The sequence below is a fragment of the Ornithorhynchus anatinus genome, chromosome 15, assembly GCF_004115215.2.
Source record: "Ornithorhynchus anatinus isolate Pmale09 chromosome 15, mOrnAna1.pri.v4, whole genome shotgun sequence".
NCBI lineage: Eukaryota > Metazoa > Chordata > Mammalia > Monotremata > Ornithorhynchidae > Ornithorhynchus > Ornithorhynchus anatinus.
This window is the reverse complement of record NC_041742.1, coordinates 5,206,739-5,229,194: the sequence shown is the minus strand read 5'-3', so window position 1 is coordinate 5,229,194 and position 22,456 is coordinate 5,206,739. Positions and strand designations below refer to the sequence as shown.

Genomic DNA, 22,456 nt, shown 5'->3' with positions numbered 1-22,456 from the left:
TGCCCATAGTAAGCGTTCAATAAATACAGCTGATTGATAGGAAAATAGCACTGTACTAAGCACTGGGGTAGATAGTTGGACAGTCTAATAGGGAGAGAGAGAGCACATACATACAGATATTTAATCTCCATTTTACTGATGAGCAGTCACAGAGAAGTTAAGTTGACTTGCCCAAGATCACACAGAAAGCAGGAGGGGTCAGAATTAGAACCCAGTTCTTCTGACGATACTAGGCCATGCTCCTTCCCCAAACTGCCAAAAGGTCAGCCATAAGACCCAAATGAATACCGGTATAAAGAGCTCCGAGGAACTTGTCCGCCTTCTCTGTTGTACTGGCCTTTAGTTCAACGCTCTGTACCCTGTACACTCAATAAAGACCATTCATCGATTGATATCCCAATAATGAACATCCTTTGGACAGCAAACACAGCACTGATGGATGGTGGTTTCATACAAATCTCCAAAAATTGGGTCTTGCTTGCAACGTGCCTTGAAGCACATTTCAGAGATACAGATCTACTGCTCAGAGTAAACTTTGGAAGCAGTAACCTTGGAAACACTAGAATGCACACCCATCATATCTTTGAAGCAATCAGACTGTCAGAAGACCTATGTTAGGTGATGAAATCATCTTCATTTTTAAACAATTTATTTTTAGTGGATTTTCATCATTTTTTTCCAAATTAACAAACATTTGGACTCACTACATGATTCCCATTTCTTCAAAGAATAAAGCTTTCGTGCTGCCTTCTATTCATCTATAAAGCACACAGAGTAGACCTAGCACATATTACAAGTTTATGATCCTTGCCCGGATAACATTAAGGGATGATGCCAGCAATAAATGGTGTTGGTTGAGCACTTAGTATGTGCAAAGCACCCACACCAAAAGTTCGTGAGAGTACTATACAAGAGATTTGGTAAATACGTTTCCTGCCCACGAGGAGTTTCCAATCTAGAGGGGAAAGCCAGTGAAGAATCCAGTCTTCATTGGTTCTAAGGTACAACCTAAGGTACAACCTTCATTGGTTTTAAGGTCTTAACCTACATAGCTAAGAGCCCTTCTCGGAAGTTCCGAAACTGCCAAGTATATTTCTTAAAATGGTATTTGTTAAGCATTTACTATGCACCAGGCAACGTAACAAAGGGGGAGTTTTGAGCAAATCAGGTTGGACAGTCTGTGTTCCACCTGGGACTCAGTCTTTATCCCTAGTTTACAGAGGACTCTGATCTATACTCAGCGTGGCTCAGTGGAAAGAGCGTGGGCTTTGGAGTCGGGGCTCATGAGTTCGAATCCCAGCTCTGTGTGACTGTGGGCAAGTCACTTAACTTCTCTGTGCCTGAGTTCCCTCATCTGTAAAATGGGGATTAAGACTGTAAGCCCCACTTGGGACAACCTGATTCCCCTATGTCTACCCCAGCGCTTAGAACAGTGCTCGGCACATAGTAAGCGCTCAACAAATACCAACATTATTATACTCAATTTCCCTTCCTAAGAACTGTGATTGAAAAAGAACCACCACACACATTTTTCTGCTTCTAATTTTAGGTTCAGTTTACATTCTACATCCTCTTGTTTTCCTACTCTGCTTGCACATACCCTGGGACTACAGTACACAGACCACAGTGTACTACATAAAATCTATGAGGTCCATATAATAGGAGGGTCTTGTAGGCCTGGACTATAGTTTCTCCAGACCTCACTGCTATTGCTCTCCAGCCACCTCCCTCTTCCCGTTCCCGTCCAAACGCTATCACGAACCCCTGGTTCATACCAACTAGGACCTTTCTGGACTGGGGGAGCCTTGGTGACACCTTGTCCAAGTCAAACCACACCTCTGATCACCAAGGTTAAAGTGTAAAGTTTTTTTTTTTTTAACTTAGTTTTACCAACGTGCAAGGGAGTGATACATACACTCACTCCACTCCACCAAGGGTCCAATACCAATCTGTGGTCAAAGAAGCCCCTTCGGCCAATGCTCCTTTCTGCTTCCAAGTACTGCTCTCCTGCTGCTTCTGCTATTGCAGATGCTTCTTTCTGTGCTTCCTTTGAGAGACTCCTTGTTGTTTCTAGGTGCCCCCAGGTGCCCCTTTGCGATTCAAAGGGGCAAGCTTTGAATCCACACCTCGCAGCTATGGCCCTACTTGCAGTCATTGATTGGACCAGGCCTGTTACCAAGCAGATCAGGGAGGGAAAGCCAAGCCTCCCTACATGCTCCACCCCCAAAGACCTACAATCCCCTGCCTCAAGTAAAGCCCATCAATGTCTTAGCAAATCTCTCTCTTGTTGTTGCTCGTGGGATCAGACAGACACTAGAAAAGCAGCTTGTTGTGGGCTCACCATATTCCACCCCTTGATTCTGTCCATCAACACATTCACTCATTTACATTCATCCAGGGGTACAGTTGATGGGGAGAACATATAAAAAAGGTACACCTAGGAATGGTGATCAATATCATCAATCCCTTCAACAGAGATGGCTCTAAACTGTGAATACAATAACCCAGCATCAACCATATCACATGTGAGTGGTGATCACTATCACTCTCAGTCCCTTTAAGAGGGACTTGGCTACACCGGTGAACCCAACAGCTATATATAACAATCTTCGAACAAGAGGGAAAAATTGTTACCACATAAGGTATTCAATATCACCATCAATCCCTTCAAATAGGGATTTTTCCATACTAGTAGTATAACACCACTGGGATTTAGGGTTTTCTCCATTATTCTCTGGCTCTCCCATTTGGCTGAGCAACAGCAAGGCCAATAGTAGGGATCTGCAGAGTCCTTGCATTCCCACAAAAGAACGGCATATGAGGATTCTATCAGATTCACAAATTATTTCTATTACCCATAGATGTCAATGAACATAAACCCATCAATTTTAAACACTTTTTCCACCCACACACTTTTAGAGTTCGTAGCTCACCAACACTGGTGAACAAAAGCTCTTGGGATCAGGTCTTCTGGTGGAATGTGTCTTATCCTTTTCATGGCTTGGACTCAAGACAGGAGCTTTGTAAAGCAGCTGAGCAGGGGGCCCTGTCTTCAAGATAATGGGTCCTGCTGGGCTAAAATCTAGGGAGTTACAATCTCAACAACAGACTTAGAACCCAGCAACATCATTCAGTAAAACCATAGTTTTGTACAATTAACTACTTTTTGTATTGGCATATAGGCAAATTTTTTTCTTCACCACTGATTAACTCCATTAGTGAATCTCTCAAAGCAGGTTTTTTTTCCCTCTCCCCAACTGTTCTTTACCTGGCCGGCAGTAAAGGTAATAGTTCCTAACCCGCTTACAGACCTCTTGGTTAGATTAGAGGAGCCACCCCTGCAGGCATTCCTGCTGGGGTGAGAAAGAGTAGTTGAAATTATCTCCTCCTAATTACCTCTTTTACATTTTTGCACTTTAGCTAATGGTTCCAATCAAGAGATCCACATTTCACAGTAAGGGGAGGTGCTTTCCCTCCAACAAAAATTTCCTTTTTCCCTTCTGAAGCGATAACTCCGGAATGGTGGAGCTACCCAGGTACTTCTTGAGCAATTTCACCATGCACAATAGTTTCTGAAGCCATTTCACCACCTTGGCCAATTCATCTATCTACACTTGTTCTACATAGACCGCTACAAAAACAGGCAAGCACAGCTAATCTCAACACCTTTACACAATCCCTTCGGTACATAAAACCAAACGGAGATCTTTTCAGGTCATCGTCAGGAGCCCTCTCTTCATCGGGGGTGGTAGCAGGTTTCAACGCAAGAAGTCTGGTTCATACAAGCCAATCGGATGCCTGCAACTCAAACTCAAGACTTTAGTTAGTGGTTACTACAGATATGCCTAGATATACCTCATAAATGGAACCTCCTGGGGACCTGGTGGAAAAAAGGAAAAACTATTCTTGGGGTTGGATTCGTGACCAAAGGTCTCACCTTGAGCATTCCCAGGTTTGTGGGAGTCCTCCCCATAGTTTCCCTAATCCACTCCTTTTTGTCTTTCTGGCTAGGATCAGGAGCAGCAGATGCCCTAGATCCTGGCTGCTTGTTACCTGTGTTTTTTCCTTTTCTGCTTCTCTTCCCCTGTGTTAGAGTCCGGAGGATTCCCTCTAAGATCGAGGTGGGGAGCCCGTCAGTCTCTATCCTCTGTATTCTCAATTCCAGGAGTTGGCACCATACCGTGTTGCGGTGTGGCTCAGAGCCTGCACATCGTCGGGGTCCTGCCAGCAAGTGCTCATCCCTGTCTGCCTCCCTTCTCTATGGCTCCTGTTTAGACCCAAGTGGAAGGAGGGAAAGTCCTCCCCCAAACCGTGAGCCAGAGCTGCATTTCATCCATCTCAGCTAGATGGTCTAATGCAGTGGCATCTGTGGGCTCCTTCCTGAGTCCCATTAGGCTGTTTGCCAGGGTACTTCGAGGCTCAGCATTACCTTCTTAATGGGGACCTCTTGAGGCTTTAGGTCAAACTCCTCCCCGGATGCAAGTGGGCTCCAGATAGCCCATACTAAACCCAGGACATGAAATCCTGTTGTGCCTCATCTAGGTCCTTCCACAGTTTGTGTGTGTAAGGGACCTCCCCGGGGCCCTCATAGGTTCCCTCTAGTGCTGTCATTACCCCGTTCCACAGGGAACCACGGCTAGCACGAAAGGTCCTCATGGTCTTGTCCCCAGATCTGCCCCAATTACCCACATCCTTGGTTTCCTCTTCAGTGAGGATGAATAAAGGCGCTCCATGATCATAAATCCATAGAAACCATAGTACGGGCTCTCCAACGTCCCTACAGAATCGCTGACTTAACTCAGCTAATTCTGCCCCAGTAATTCTGTCCCTTGAGGTGTGAGTGGGGGAGCCCCTTGGTGACCACAACTGGGGTATCTTTAAAGTGGGGTCAGTTTAATCTGGCTCTTCATCAGACCAGATGTCCCCATTAACACAGTCAGGGTTTCACCCACTTCAAACAATAGCATTTAATTGGATCTGGCTGATTTTCCCCAATTTAGGCTTCAGAAGAAGCTCAGCTACCTTAATAGCACCATTTGCAGTTTCTCTGGCTTCTTTAGCAAATCACCATACTAACACTATGCACAGTAATTCCAGCAGACCCATGCCCAAAGTTAAGGGTTCCAGGTGGATAACAATATTCCAACATAGAGTCACCTTAACTCAGAACTCCATGAAGGAGATGAAGGAAAACAGGACAGGGAAGAATTGACCAAAGGAGGTAGCAAGCCAAGACACCATAAGTACCCAACCATAGTGACCAACGTCCACAGAGCCCATCCTCATCACCATTTGTGTCGCGAGTCCCTGGTTCCTACCAATCAAGACCTTCCTGGATCGGGGGAACCTCAGTGACATGTAGTAGAAGTCAAACCACACCTCTTATCACCAAGGTTACTGTGGAAAGTTTTTCACTTAGTTTTACCAACATGCAAGGGAGTGACACATACACACACTCACTCACTCACTCCACTCCACCAAGGGTTCAATACCAACCAGCCTGTGGTCACCGGAGCCCATTCTGCCAATGCTGCTTCTTTCTGCTTCCAAGTTCTGCTCTCCTGCTGTGGCAGGTGCTTCCCTCCGTGCTGCCCTCTGTGCTGCTTCAATATGGCCCCAGGTGCTCCTTTGCGATACAAAGCCTTTAATGTGCTTTAGGCAGGGCAGCTGGGGCTTTAAATGGCAGTAGCTGATTGGTCCAGGCCTGTTATCAGGTAGAACAGGGAGAGAAAGCCATGCCTCCCCCCATGCTCCACACCCACAGACCTGCAATCACCTGCCTCTCGTAAAGCCCATCAGTGCCTTGCGAAGTCCCTTGTTGTTGTTGGCAGGATAATACTACTAATAATAATGGTATTTGTTAAGTGCTTAACTATGTGCCAGGCACGAGATCACAGATCACAAACACTAGAAAGGCTGCTTGTTGTGGGCTCACCACAAATGCCTGGAACACACTGCAATCATGCGCTTCCGCCAACTCCCTTTTCGCCCTTCCACAATCCAGTTTCCGCCCCATTCCCTCCGACGAGGCAGCTCGCTCCTTCTTGTCCAATCTAATGGACCTGACTCCACCTCAATCCTCCAAGCCCTCTCAGCTACCTTCGACACAGAGGTCCGTTCCCTCCGGGAAACACTAACTGACCTTAGTTCTTCTGACTCCATCCTCTCCTGGTTCTGCTCCCATCTCTCCGGCCAATCCCTCGGCCTTTTTCGCTGGCTTTTCTCAACCTTCCACTTTCTTATGGTGGGTGAGCCTATCGGCTCTTCCCCTTCCCATCTACCCTGATTCCCTTGAGGAGCTCATCTGCTCCCATGGCTATCACCTTATTCTGAGAAGTCCAAATTTATCTCACTAGCTGATCTCTTTGCAGTCTTGCATTTCCTCTTGCCATCCTGGTCATCTCTTCCTGGCAGCACTTTAAACTCCACATGTCTAGAATCGAGCATCTCATTCCCCCTCCCCTCAACCCCAAATCCTCTCTTCCATCCAACTGCCGACTAAGAGCTGACATCATCATCCTCCCCGTCTTCTCAAACCTATAACCTTGGCCTTATCCTTGACTCCTCTCTCCCCTTCTGGTTCTTCCTTCAGAACATTTCCAGAATCACACCCAGACAGCTACCAAGATGGCCCAGGTGTTGGTCATATCCCCATTTGATTAATGCATAAACCTCCTCATTGATCTCCATGACTCCATTTTCACTCCTCTTTCCAGTCAATACTTCACTCTGCTGCTTGGATCATCTTTCTAAACATTGCTCTGCACACACCTCCTCAGTCCTGAAAAAGCTCCAAAGGTTGCCCAGTCTTGTACCCATCAAGTAGAAATTCCTGACCACTGACATTTTGGGATGCCAACTCTCGCCAACCCCCCTCTCCAAACCATCACCATGGGAAGAAGGCCTGCACTGCCAAATCTGAAGTTTGTAGAGTGGAAACAACCCAGCTGACAACAGTATCACCCATAACACCATTTGTTCACGGGGCCTTACTGTCTGTTCTTGGGTGTCTTTGGTTCAAGGATGTGGCCTAATTGCCTGGGATGGGGTGGGGTGACCAATGGTTAAACATTTTCCCCAATCTGATTTAAACCTGAGTGTTGGCCTCCAAGTGCGAGAATTGGCCTTAATATATTACAATGCCTGGAACCCTTCACAGCTTGGGTTGAAAAGCACTTCCATATTTTAATAATAATGATAAAAACAATATTAATTCCTGGTATTTGCTGAATGCTTACTATGAGACAGGCACTGTTTTAAACACTAGAGCAGAAACAAGGTATTCAGCTTGGACACAGTCCCTGTTACACATGTGGCTCTCAGTTTAGGTTGGAGGGAAGAGGAATCAATCCCCATTTTATGTTTAAGAACCGAGGAACAGAAAATTTAAGTAACTTGCCCAATGCCACATAACAGACAAGAGCGGGAGCCAGGATTAGAACCCAAGTCCTCTGATTCCCAGGACTGTGTTCTTTCCAGACCATATTCGCTTTTACTTCTGTCAAAGAAAAAACCAAAACATGAAAAAAACAGATCCAATCCTAACTATATCACTGTAACTACTAGAAGCATTAGAGCTTAACTACTCTACTGGAAACAAATATCATTGGCAAAGGAGCCCCCTACCAATGAAAAAAACCAAATCAAGCCCGGCTACTGTATAAAAACATTACTCCGTCTTCATTACCAAGTGTGGACAATATGGTAGCAAGCTCGGCCCCCAATCCAGATTTTTCTTTGCAGCCACACAGAAGTAAATCAAAATCAATTCAGATGCAATACCAAGAGTTTCTTCAATGAAATTTCAGTTGAAAAGTTTCAGGCGTGTGCAGAGTGATATTTAGGGATGATAGGGAAAAAGGAATGCCATGCGTGTTAACACCAGGTAGACTGTCGAACCATCCAACCACCATGATGGCTAAAGTCTGGGGATGGAGCTGGCTGGAAAAAGGAACAGCAGCAGTCTGAGGTATCTGAAGCTGACCCCACTGCCATCTGATATATTCTTTCTGGCCCCCATTCTAGCTCCCCAGGCCCTTCCTGGTCTTAGTAAAACTAACCCTATCTCTCCCTCTCCCCACCCCAAATTTCACCCTCTCATTCTATTACTTCTACTGCCCCCAGAAACCAGTTTCCATCAATCTGGACATGTGGGAGCTCAAGCATTTAGTCTGGTGCTCTGCACACAAATAAGCACTCGGTGAATATGATTGACAGACTGAAGTGTTGCTTGAGACAAGGCAAGAGGAGAAATTTTTAACTGCATTATCGAATGTTCCTAGATGCATCTGACACACACCCCACCCTCAACCCTACAGCACTTATGTATAGAACTGTAAGTTATATTATACTTTATATTAATGTCTATCTCCGCCTGTAGATGCAAGCTCACGGAGAGGAGGGAACACATTTAAGAACTCTGTTGTAATGTTCTCTCCCAAGCGATTAGAACAGCGCTCTGCATATAGTAAGCGCTCAGTGAACAGCATTGATGATGAGGATGCAACACTGACAACAGGTCCTAATGGCATTTCAAATCCATGCATGTATACTCTGAGCTGCAGCCCCATTTTATTTACTCTAGCAGACCTCTCTGCCTTAAACTACTTTCCAACTCTGAGAGAAAACTCTAAGTTTAACTTCCAAAAAGAACGAATAAAATAAATGCTTCTTTAAACTTTGATTTTGCTCTTAAATCAGGTGTAGTTCACTATTCTTGCTGAATAATTTATTCAGCGTTTGGTCAATTAATCAGTCCTATTTCTTGAGCCCTTACTATAAGCAAAGCGCTGCACTAAGTGCTTGGTAGAGTATGACAGACTCTGTTCAAAGATCCTAGCCCTTAAAGAGCTTATTCTCCTATTTTCACATCCTTAGCAATGAATCTGATGCATTTTAAATGATCAAAACTTCCAGATAACACATTCAAAGTACATGGTAATTCCATTGATGTCAGTGGAAATCTTGACAGTTAATTATCCAAACATATGCTCTTGTCTTAAGTGGGCCGTGGCAAAATTAAGATGGATGATATTTTAGAGGAGGTAAGACAATGGGTTAATACCTACTGACACTATTAGGTTCCCTAAGACAAGGGAATTTCAAATATCAACAGTTTTTATTGAGCACTTATGATGTGCAGAGCACTGAAGTAAGCGCTTGAGTACTAGCTCAAGTCGGTAGACACGTTCATACGTGATTCCTTTATTAACACTCCCCAGCCATTAGCAGCATCAGAAGTTGGGAGTGCTGATTTAGAAGTAGTAACTGAGCGTTTCAAGCCTGGACTTTGATCACTTCTGGATACCGCCAGAAAATGAGCCTTTATCTTTGATGTTTTTCAAATGTACGCTTCTGCCCCAAGATAGTCCAAATGCAGGATTTCCAGACCTGGCCCTGAATTTATTCCACAGTGTTTTTCACTTCTGCAAGTAGAACCCACAGGCACTCACTGTCTCCATTCCCCACAACCTGCCCCTAACAACATTCTCTCATTTGGGGCCTCTATTTTTGACCTGTCTCCCTTCCACAGAACCGAATCATTCCTGGTAATCGCTTTATGGCTATCGTTTTCTCTTCAACTTTGGGCTTCATTATGAAACGTATTTCACATGAAAGGAAAAATATAAAATGACAGAAGAAATTTCATAGCATGCCATATTCTTTTCTGCTAAACTATCCCAATCCAATTTCGCCTCTTGCCTTTACGTTTAAAAGAGACAGTAAGAGAGGCGGCATTCATTTAAGAGTTCAGTGGGGCAAAATCTCTATCATAGCTATCGGCACTCAATTCAAAACTCGGTACATTTCCTCTTCAATTTCCTGTGTACATCAAAAATTGCTTCACTCAGCAGTCCTAATTTGTGGAAACTATTTTAACTAAAACCCAACTAAGCATTTCACCAGACTACCAGTGGAATCAATATAATCAAAACAGAAGGTCTTGAAATATTATTAGATATTCAACGGTTTTGATCAGTTCACTGAAAGTAAAAAGTGTCAATGTATTTTCTTCTCTAGTCACTTGAATTATAAAATGGGAGTTAAACAAAATGTCATTTTTTGCTAAGAAGTCCCTATCAACACGCCTCTTAAATCAAGACCCTATAGTTACAATGAACACACAAGGATGGATGCTTCAGAATCTAAGAAGAATTTTGCAAAGCACATCAGATTCCAAATTTAAGATTTAATACCCATTCAATCTTAACGTGATTATTTATAATATCAATAAATGAAACAGCTTGGACTTCACCTCCCCATCTTGGATTTCTTAGATTGTGAACCCGTCAAGGGGAAGGGGCCATGTCTAATTCCCAAATGTGTCTTCTCTCAGCACTTAGTACAGTGCCCTGCACACAATACACACTTAATACAGACCATTACTAAATAATTAATAATGGTGGTATTCAACAAGCACTTAAAAGTATATGAGGACTGTATTATGCACTAGGGTAGAGCAAACAATCGGACTGGACACAGTCCCTGTCCCTCCTGGGGCTCACAGTCGAAGCACTTAGTTTGTTCACTGTGTTCTCTGCACCCAGTAAGTGCTCAATAAATATGATTGAATAAATGAAGTACAAGGGAAGCACTGATCATACTGAATCCCCATTTAACATAAGAGGAAACAGGCCGAGAAGGGAAGTGAGTTGCCCAAGATCACTCAGCAAGCAAATGGCAGAGAAGGGATTAGCACCCAGGTCCTCAGAGTCCCAGGCTCGACCCACTAGGCCACACCCACTTATTAGGTTCAGTTGCCCTAGCACCTACACTGCTTCCTCCAGTACTTTCTCTACATCACTCCATACATCCCCATAAACAACAACTTTCCCAAAGCCATACACATCTAAGCAATCCACAACCACTGCCCTTGCCCTTAAGGCACTCTCCTCTGTCTTTCCCTCACTGCAGAAGAGAAAGAAAACCCAAGGAAGAAAGAGTGGTGTTGATTGAATACAGTGCTAAAGGAGATGCCTTGTTATACTTGCATGGATACAGCAGAAAAGGGATTATCTTTCAAGCATGCTACTACATACGGAAGGAGTCTCACCAGAACTTTTGTTTTAAACAGTATTTGTTAAGCGCTTACTATGCATCACACACTACTCCAACTGCTGGGGTAGGCACAAGTTTATCAGATCAGACATGGTCCCTGTCCAACATGGGGCTCACATTCCAAGTAGGCGGGAGAACAGGTTTTGCATCCCCATTCTGCAGTTGAGGAAACTGAGATCTAGCCAAGTCAGGTGATTAAACGGTAAATAGTTACAAGAACCACTAAATCTATACAGAAGTGCTGAAGATGGGTTCATTCACAGGGACTGGTGGTGGGGGGAGGTGTTGGGTCTTGAGAATGAGTTGGGAAAAAGCATTTTTTTCGGGGGAAGGCTGAAAATGGGGAGCACTGGCAGTTTCAAACAGGAAGAGAGCGGCAGACAGGGGGAACAGGGAGATCAAGGCCAGTATCAAAAGGGAGGTTTAGAAAGTGAACCTGGGAGAGGAGCAATCAGGAAGTAGTGTGTGAAGAAGGCTGGGCATGGAAGATAGAATTCTAACACTTATTGAGAGTGCCTATTGTGTGCAGAGCAGTGTTCTAAGCGCTTGGGAGAGTACAACAATAAACAGACACGTTCCCTGCCCACAATGCGAAAAAACTGGTCAAGAAGCTTGAGGCCAATGGAAAGGAGTTTCTGCTTAATACACCAGCCGGCAGCTCTAAAAGTCTTTAAAACTTAATACAGTATTGCACCGCTTGAGCGCCAAAGTCAAAAGTAGCTACCTAAGAGGGCTTCAAGCCAGGACTCACTCCTCTACCAAGCACCATTACCCTAAAAACTGTTCAGATTCTCCAGTTAATTATTTTTCACATATGGATTAATTCCCTTACAATGGTATGAGCAAGTTCTCCGATTTGTTTTTTATGGTATGTGTTTACTATGGCTGGGCACTGAACTAAGAGCTGGGGTAGATACATGCTAGTCAGGCTGGACACAGTCCATGTCCCACATGGGGCTCACCGTCTTAACCCCCATTTTACAGATGAGATATCTGAGGCTTGTCTCAGTGACTTGTCCAAGATCACACAGCAGCCAAGTGGCAGAGGCAGGACTAGAACCCAGCTCCTTCTTTCTCCCAGGCCTGTGCTCTATCCATTAGTGGTAGTAGTAGCAGTAATAATAGTATTAAGCACTTACTGTGCTCAGGGTACTGTATAAGTGCTGGGAGAGTATCCACAGGTGGGAACTGTTCGACCTTTCCCTGACCCTCATGGGGCTCAGAGTTGATGTGTAGTCCACATACCATGAGAAGCCCAAAAGACACCTGCTCCATCAGGGATCAGCAGCCCCCGAGATCATAATTATTCAGAGTTCATGACATTCTGGAGATTTGCACAGGGTGAATGGTAAGAGAACTGATGGACTTTATGAGACTCCCCCTAATCCAAATGCACCCAATTCCCCTTTCCACAATAGAGAAGTTGAGCAGCTCTGCATAGAACCCCCACTCAAGTATCTTCTTTCTCCAAACCTCTTTTTTTAAAATTTATTTTGTAGGGTATTTGGTAAGTGCTTACTATGGGCCAGGTACTGTACTAAGCCCTGGGACAGATAATCAGGTTGGACAAATTCCCCATTCCTCTGATTTTAGACTGAGCCATATGTGGGAGGAGGACTTAATCCCCATTTTACAAGAGGGAACTGAAGCACAGAGAAGTTAACTGACTTGCCCAAGGTTACATACGAGACAAAAGGTGGAGTGGAATAAGAACCTAGGTCCTGATTCCCAACCCCAGGATCTTTCCACTAGGCCACGCTGCAGATCAAGGCAGGAGCCTAAGGCATTGCTATCAGTCCATCAGTGGCATTTATTGAGCACCTTCTGAATAACAAGCACTGTAGTAGGTGTCTGAGGCCAGGAATTGTGTATTTTGCTCTCTGAAGGAATTTACTGACAGGCAAAATTATTTACAGAGAGTGAAACCTGGTAGAACAATTTTAAGCCAGGATGCAATAGGAACCCCAGATGAAATGACTGAATAATAACCAAATGTATATATACATGAAAATGTACAGGATGTACCCACTACCTCCCAACTTACTTCTGAACTGTCAACTCGTTATGAACAGGGAACCTGTCTACTAATTCTGTTGTACTGTGCTGTCTGAAATGCTTAGGACAGTATTCTGCACATCATAAATGCTCAGTAAATACCACTTATTGACTGTATGAGGACTCTTGAATTAAACCCAAAGGAGGCTTCAGCCACCCCTAAGAGGGGTCGCCTTGGGGGTGGGTTGGGGGAAGGCAGGGAGGGGGAAAGGAGGGGACTTAGGAAAAGAACCAAGAGGCTGTAGGGTGGTCTCCGACTCTCCAAGTCTTTGCTGGCTGTGTTTTCAAAGGTAAAAACAGAGTTGCAAATGTTTTGTCCAGTTGGCAGGACATGATACTCAAATCTTCTATACGATTAAAATTTTTTTTTTCAAATCACCACAAACAGTATAAAGGATCCCCAACTGCTCCAAAGAGTACTCTCCACCGTATTCTGGGTAATTAGGGACAGAATTTCAGCCACAGAAGGGTATGTAAACCTCAAGCTTCCTCCTACTGCTACCCTAGGACAGAGAAGAACTTTCCGCTGCAGAAGTCACACCTGCGGTTGGCTTTTCAAATCCCCAAAAACCTAACGTCAAATGACAGAATTAGAATTTTAACCTTCTAAATCAATGCAAAGGGAAGAGTAGAGGAATGAAGAGGATTCAAGTGTGTCCGGGAGTTTAAAAACCAATTAACACTGAGGGCTGGTAGGGATGACAAAGCCTATTTGAGGGTCAGGTCTCCCTCAGAGCTCCCCTATGATTCTTGTTTATTGATGGGGCCTTTTTATTTAAGTGCTCGCCCTAAGTAACTCCAAAACAAATTCAACATCATCGTTTTTCCTGGCTTTAGTTTTGTGTGAATTTTAAACGTAGAGCAGCAGAAAACATTATCTCAGACAGAAGTTAAAAATTTTTTTTAAAAAAGGTATTCCATTATACTGCCATGATTCCATTGCCAGTCCAGGCAGTGGCATTCCTTCTGCTAGCACCAGGGCCTGGCGGGAGAAAAGACCAACAAAACATGCAGTGGTCCAAGTCACAGGATTAGAGCTGTAGTTCCTGAATACAAGTTTCGATTCCTTTCACTGCTTAAATAGACAGCCTTGCTGATACTCCATTTTAAAACCTGCTTACATGAAGGGTAACTCATTGGAGGACACGAGAGAGTGCACAAAATGGATAGTTACAACTTCACAGCGGTTCAGGGTTTTACCGGAGTGACTCCCTCAACTGGGAGGAGGGGAGAGGAGAGAAAGAGGGCTGCCTAGCAGCGGGACTCCTCTCTTCCCTTCCCCACTCTGACCAGACACACCACCGGATAGTAACTCACTCACTGAGACAATGACTGTGTGTGGGCTTTCTTGTCCCTTTGTCCTAACTGATGGTCCTAGGTTTGTTTTATTTTTCAGCAACAAAAAAATGGGCTTCCTTAAGCACTTACAATATGCCAGGCCCTGCACTAAGCGCTGGGGTGGATACCAGCTCATCAGATTGGACATAGTCCCTGTCCCACGTGGGGCTCACATTCTTAATCCGCATTTTACTGGCGAAGGAACTGAGGCACAGAGAAGTGAAGCAACTTGTTCAAGGATACACAGGAGACAAGGACAGGAGCCGAGATCACAACTCAGGGCCTTCCGATTACCAGACCCGAGCTCTCTCCGCTACACCACACTGCTTTTCTATCCTTCCCATTCTTTGGGGGCTTGCCCCGCTTCTCCTCAACCCAATCTGCTCTCCTGAACTTTTAAAATGAAAAAAGACATGTAGAATACTTCAGGAAGCACCCTGATATCACATTTCAGCAGGTTAAGGGGAGCCATGCTTGACAATCCAGTGAAATGGAAGTTGATTTCAGGCACTAAAATCAATCCAGTTTGGTTCTCCTATGTTCACTCCCCACTAAAATCAAGTGGTTTTCATGCAACCTAAGTTAGCCCGCTAACCTGATTTAGCTAATTAGGCGTGAAATATAAAACCTCCTCTGGCATTAACAGAGGCAGAAGCTTTGTTTCCCCTTCCCCTTTCCTATGTAAGGAAGATAACAGTTAGATAGGGAGGAAGCTCCATTTAAATGACAAAACGAAATTCAAGACCCCTGAGAGAAGACAGACTAGGCCTTTGCAGTACTGCAAAATGTGTGGTGGTGTACGCTGCAGCCTGGAGATCAATGTATGAATTCAAAATGACTACACTAAGTACCGGTTTAAAAAGAAATGACAACTGGTGAATCAAGCAAGTTTAAAGTGGAAAAAAGGCCAAATATGCTAATGATTATTTTTATTGTGAGGGAAAGGAGACTGGGGAGAACCAAAGGAGAGTGAGGAACTTAAAGGCATCCATAAGTTTTACTATTGGTAGTAACAGTAGTAGCATTAATAAAGATGTGTACATCACTCAATGGAATTTATTGAGCGCTTACTTCGTGCAAAGTACTGTACTTAGCACTTGCAAGAGTCCAATACAGAGTTGGTTGACATATTGCCTACCCACAGCAACCTTACAGACATGGAAGAGGGAACAAAACAGAATGCAGTTCTCAACAGTGATTTTTCCTCTTTTGAGCTTAATCGATCAATCAATCAATGGTATTTACTTGGAGCTTAGTGGGTACAAAAGCACTACACTAAGCACCTGGGAAACTGCAATACGATCGAGTTGGTAGATGCAGTCCCAGTCCACAAAGAGCTTACCATCAGTGAGGGGAGAAAGACATTAAAACAAATTATGCAAAGGTGATGCAACAGAGCATAAGGATACTCACATCAGTGCTCTCGGGCTGGGGTGGGAAGTAAAGTGGTTAAAGTCTTTCTAATCTGTCAGCTCATTGTGAGCAGGGAATGTCTATGAATTCTATTACATTGTACTCTCCCAAGGGCTTAGTACATAAGTGAACATAAGTGCTCAATAAATTCAACTTAGATTAAGGGGCTAACCGAATGAAAAGAGTCTGTGCTTTAAGTAAATGAACACAGAGCAGTGTGACTTAATGGTAAGGCCATGGGCCTGGGAGTCAGAAGGAACTGGGCTCTATGTGACCTTGGGCAGGTCACTTAACTTCTTGGTACCTCAGTTACCTCATCTGCTAAAAAAAGTGCTTAAGCATGTGAGCACCACATGGGAAATGGACTGTGCCCAAACTAACTTGTTCCTACCCCAGTCCTCAGTAAGGTACCTGGCCTATAATAACTGCTCAACATAAAAAGACTTTTTTTTTTAAAAAAAGAGGGATTTCTTGCAACAGGAAGATCTTTTCTACCTTTTCAATCCTCTAGGTCCCTTCTGATTTGGGATGCTAGCAGAGCTCATTCACACTGGCCTAGAAACTAGGACTGATTATGCATAATCTAACTGTGACTGTGGCTGGTCCCCATCTCCCCTAGAAGCTGCTCATATGCTTAGGCAGTTAGTTTCCAGCCCATCTGACTCCACTAGAAATTTAGAAAGGGTAGGAGTGATTTGCTGCAGGAGCCCCGGGAGGGAAGGACTCCGGCTACTTGGCAAGACAGCTTTTAAAGCTCTACTTCTTCCAATGCTCTGGGAGCTCAAAAGATCAAACAGAATAATAATAATATTTAAAATGCTTACTATGGGCCAGGCACTGTACTAGGCTCTGGAGTGGAAACAAATTGAGTTGGTCACAGTCCCTGTCCCAAGTACGGCTCACAATTTCAATCCCCTTTTCATAGGCGAGGTAACGGAGGTTCAGAGAAGTGAAGTGACTTGTCCAAGGTCACACAACTAATGGAGTTGAGATTAGAGCCCATGACCTTCTGACCCAGGTCTGTGCTCTATCCACTACACCTCGCTGCTTCTCAGAAATGATCTGGCACCACTTTTTCTCACCTTGAATCGTATTTCCTCATTTGGTTGTGCTTAAGTATTAAAATTTCAAATGCTCACTACTGGGCACTTGTTTGGATCTGTCAAATCAGAGCAACTAAAAAAAACTGCAGCTTTTTTATGGTATTGTTGAGAACTTATTATGGGCACTGTACTAAATACTAAGGCCTGGGGTAAATACAAAGTAATCACATCAGACACAGTCATGTCCCACATGGGGCTCACAGGTTTGATCACCATTTTACAGATGAGGTAACTGAGGCACAGAGAAGTGAAGTGACTTGTCCAAGTCCCGCATCAGACAAATGGCAGAGCCAGGATCAGAACCTCAATCTCTCCTTTTCAAAGGAAACAAACCCTTCAGTATCCACTGCACTTGCATTCCCCCAAGCACTTAATACAGTCCTGTGCACAACAGTAAAGCTCAATAAAACCACTGACTGATTTGATTACAGTGTGTTGAGAACAGAAAGAGCAGTGGTTACCATCAGAGTTCTTGTAGCACTTTAACATGAGTAATAATGATGATGATGTTGATGATGATGATGATGGTATTTGTTAAGCACTATGTGCCAAGCACGGTTCTAAGTGGTGGGGTAGATACAAGGTAATCAGGTTGTCTCAGGTGGAGCTGACAGTCTCAATTCCCATTTTACAGATGAGGTAACAGGCACAGAGAAGTTAAGTGACTTGCCCAAGGTCACACAGCAGACAAGTGGAGAAGCAGGGATTAGAACCCACGACCTCTGACTCCCAAGCCTGCACTCTTGCCACTAGGCCATGCTGCACAACACCAATTAACTGAAGGGATGTGCTAATTTGATAAATAAAAATTAATGGGGTATTTGTTCAGTTCTACCTCACTAAGACTACTTCCAGGTAATTTGTACTCCAGTTTTAAGATGGTGGCTGCCGTTTTCTTAACTGAAGTTACTTATTAGTCAAGCAGGCTCTACAGGAACTAGTTAACACACAGGTGGCAGCTACTGATGCAACTAAAAACAGCAAATCATCCCCATTTCCTTCTAACCTATGAATCTGCTCAAGTGGCGTGTGAAGTTTCCCGCAAACCTGATTACTACTTTGCCAACATTAAAGAACTCCATAGGTTAAGAACTTGTCCATAATTTGAGGCTTTTTTTATTTTTAGCTTGCAGAAAAGAAACAAGCTGGTTAAAAATGAAATGTTCTAATGCAGATAGTCATCTACCCCCACTTTGGACAGAAGCACTAACCAAAAGTTGATACTTGGCTGGTTTTGGCCCTTTTGTGCTTTTAGAGGAGCACGCCCCTACCACTGTCATATTCTTCCCCAAAGCCAGCCCTCACTCTGTACTGCATCACCAACTCTTATTGAATGTCCACTGTTGGGGGGTATAGTGGTCTACCTGGAGCTCAGAGGGAACAACCAGGGGGACTTTTAAAGCCAAATCAGAGATGGAGAAGAGGAATTAAACATTAAAAAAAAAAACAAGACATCAATTGGTTCCTTCCCAGACACAGACTTACACTGCCAACACCTTCACCACAGGGGCAACAGATGAGTAGGCTGGTTGTGGGCAGAGAATGCGTCTGTTTGTTGTTATATTATCCTCCCAACCTGTTAGTACAGTGCTCTGCACGCACTAAGCTCTCAGTAAATACGACTGAATGAACAAATGCAGCTGGTGTCAGGGGAAAAAAGTAGAGCAGAACATGCCTGAAAGCCACGAGTACCTCCTTAAAGTTATCTGCCCTCACAACCCAGACTAAAAGCCATATTGGTGACTCACCTGTAAGCGCTGAGCCCCCACAGTGATGAGACCAACGATGAGGATAAATTCAACCCCGTGGCCTGATTACCGTGGCTGGTCCCTTTTGGACAATATGGCCACTCTGGCTTAGAGAATCCAGGACTACTCCGATGCCACAAACACAGTCTCCACATGAGTAAAATGCTCTTCCTGATGGCTGAGCGCCTATTTTTCCCCCCTAGGCCAAGGCAAGCTCAATAACTTTTATAGGGCACCTGCTATGCTCTGTCCCTCAATAAGCAGACTCAATGTCTGATGCTCTCTGTCAATTCCCAGAAAGTCAGTCAGAAGGCCAAACCCGGCCTCCCCACCGACACTGTAAGCTTTTATCATCAATATGGAACAAACTGCAATTTGGTTTCGTTCGACCTTCCATTCAGTGATAAACTTTCAAGGAATTATAGTAACCTCCCTCTGAAGGACAGCTGACTGAACATTTAAATCGCTGGTACTGACAAGGGTAACTCCCCAAAGGAGGAGCAGCACAGTAGATGAAATAAATGGACACTCTCTCCCTTCCCTTAGCCCACTGCTATGGGGGGAAAAGGGTGGGATGGATTGGAGGATGGGTTCCACTGAGAGACCTCTCCCTTCCCAGACATCAAAAATTTGGATCCCACCTCTGGGATGGAACATCAGGTCAGAAAGTCACAAGGGCGAGAGGGGAGAAATAAGAACAGGGAAAGAGCAAGTACGCTGTAGACTCTAGAGTAAGTTCATTGTGGACAGGGAAAGTGTCTACAGATCCGACATATTGTAATCTCCCCAGCGCTTAATGAGTGCTTACTGTGTGCAGAGCACTGGACTAAGTACCACTGGTTTAACTGACCTGCACCCACTTTGGAATCTGCCAATCCAGGATGGCTCCATCTCTTCAGCTCCGCCTTGGGTGTGTTGTTCTTATTCCCGGCCATAACGGAGAAGTTTCCTGTCCCTTTCCTTACACTTTATGCTGAAAGCCAAAACCAGCCCCAAAGGCTGCTGGGTGTCACCTCCCCTCCCCACTCCCACCCCCCTACCCACAGAGAGTCTCTTCTGCCACACCTCACCAGTGCCGACACCAAGACCATACAAATACCTGTGTGGCTGGGTACATCCTGGGGCAAGCCTCGTGTGGAGTGCAGGTGAGCGCCCCAGGGGCCTTGGTTGGGGGAATCTGCATCCTCTATATTCCATAAGTGTGACCTTGAGTTAGTTACTTAACTTCACCGAACCTCAGTTCCCTCTGTAAAATGGGGATTCACAATACCTGTTCTCTTTCCTACTGAGATTGGGAGTGTCATTTGGGACAGGGACTATGTTCAACCTGATTATCTGGAACTTGCTCCAGCGTTTACTACAGTACTTAGCATGGAGAAAGCATTTAATGAATTATTCTTTCAGTCACATTTCATTAGCCCTTACTGTGTGCAGAACACTGTACCCTCCCAAGCACTTAGTACAATATAACACGGCTGGAAGACATTCTCTGCCTACAACAAGCAAAACAGTCATCTTCACATACCTGAGGCAGATTCAATTATCCTTCATTTCCCTTTTACATACACTTACAATGGAATTTTTTCACTGGGGAGGGAGAGGAGAGGTGAAGCTGGGGAGAAGTTAAAGAGTTTGCCTTACACAACTCTGGTCCCCAAAGATGGTAAGCCTTTCCTCCTACCAGATTTACATTCACTCCGGGCAGTCACTCCGGCACAAACCTTGCGGCTTAAATAGGCTTTTAATTATATTCAAAAGTGGGGTTACCATGGTAGTTTTGAGGCTAGAGGAAGCAACTCTTTTCAAAGGGGAATGCACCCATTTCACTGAGAATGACCTGGTTATAAGAACTGACTCTGCTAACAGCACTGTAATCCAAAGTACTGGATAAAACCCCAACAAAACACCAAAAATTCCAGCAAGCCAGTGAACAAGCCCTGATTCTTCCCTGCCTCCATGCATATCTAAAGACTAAAAATCAGCAAATCTATCAGACCTCTAACAAGCCGCCAAATTCTCTGCTGGATGCCAAATGCTCCCAATCACAACAGTAAGTGGAGATACTTTTTCCTCTGTTAAAAAAGTAGGCAAAAGGAATTGCTTAGGAATACACTCAGGGCACAATGGCTGTATTGGATGAGATCAAGAATAGCACTATTTTAAGCTCGTGTGGACAAGGGATGTGTGTTTATTGCTATACTGTACTCTCCTAAGCGCTTAGTACAGCGCTTTACACACAGTAAGCACTCAAATTTGACTTAATGAATAAAAACTGAGCCCGGAAAGACAGCACACATGAATGACAGCGGTTCCACCAGCCACTTGCTGGCTGGGTGACCTTGGGCAAGTCACTTCACTTCTCTGGGCCTCATTTACCTCACCTGTAAAATGGGGATTAAGATTGTGAGCTCCATTTAGGACATGGACTCTAAGTCTACAAGCTCACTGTGGGCAGGGACTACATCTGCTACCTCTGTTGTATTTCCCTCTCCTAAGCACTTAATACAGTGCTCTGCAAATAGTAAGCACTCAATAAATACCTGTGATTGATGTGGTGTTTTGCTGGACACTGTTGGGGCATGTTTCAAAGACGTGGTACCTGGACTCTTAGGAAATAACTTTTAGAAGATATCCTAATTTACACAAACTGAATGTAAACTTAGTTTGAAGAAAAACAACAGCCGCAGAGATCGTGCCTTTAACCTCCACTGTCCTTTCTCAAGAGTTTAGTGCAGTGCTCTGCAAATAGCAGGCGGTCAGATACTACCGACTGACTGATAAAAAGGAGACTTCCCATGCAATTCCACCTAAATAATGGATCGCTCCCCAAAGAACAGATGACACTAACAAATTGTAGGCCATAAGAAAAATCTGCATTTGGAATAACTCAAAGGCAGGGCAGAGCAGAAAACTTTCTAGAAAGGATAACCCCGACCTTAAGCTGTTACAGTAAGTAGCTTAATTATTAAACATTTCCATTATGGAGATAATCTAAGGCATGAAATTTATGCAGGCCTCAATCTAAATATTAACTTTGTCAACGGAGGCTAAGGCTTCTGCTAGCAACACACCGAAGGTCAAGGTAGGTATTGACTGGGATCACTGCCCTTGACTGAAAGCTCCCAGAAAGGAGGTACTAAGTTCTCTCCTCTGAAGTTCAGGCAAAGAAAGGGCACAATGAGCCAAGTTTGAGCCTCCGTCTGAGCTCTGGGCCCAGCAGCAGTCCTCGGCAGAAGCGCCACGACTTGCAACGGAGATTCCACCTTGCAAGCCTGGTAGGTGGCCCCCATTGCCAGCATCACTTGCTGGCTGGGTGACCTTAGGCCAGTCACTTCACTTCTCTGGGTCTCAGTTACCTTGCCTGTAAAATGGAGTTTAAGACTGTGATATGGACCGTGTCCAACCTGATTAACTTGCATCTACCCCAGCACTTAGAACAGTGCCTGGCACATAGTAAGCACTTAAATATCAATCTTAAAGTAATCCTGGGATACCTGGGCAATGCTTTTGGCTGCCTGGCGGTTTAACCGTGCCCTAGTCCACCCAAGCCTGTCCCTCTACCCATCCAAAACTGGCCAAGTTTGGCTTTCAGCCACTTGGATAGGCGCCTGGCATTTGGACTCGGCAGCTAGGTCCGAAGCACGCTGAGTTCTTCTGTGCATTCAGTTGTATTTGAGTACTTATTATGTGCAGAGCACTGTATTCAGTGCTTGGGAAAGTACAATATAACAACATAACAGA

The 22,456-nt window shown here is 44.5% G+C and overlaps 1 protein-coding gene across 2 annotated transcripts in view; it reads right to left on the bottom strand.

Annotated features, from left to right (window-relative positions):
* The window catches only part of GNA13 (G protein subunit alpha 13), a 48,192-nt gene that overhangs the window by 11,736 nt on the left and 14,000 nt on the right, over nucleotides 1-22,456 (bottom strand). Inside the window, exon 3 of one of the 2 annotated variants that reach the window (XM_039914258.1) lies at nucleotides 5,497-5,704. The exons of the other annotated variant lie outside the window; for it this stretch is intronic. Within the exon in view, the coding sequence (XP_039770192.1) occupies nucleotides 5,497-5,704 (208 nt within the window). The remainder of the gene's footprint in view (nucleotides 1-5,496; nucleotides 5,705-22,456) is intronic. 2 annotated transcript variants of the gene reach the window in all.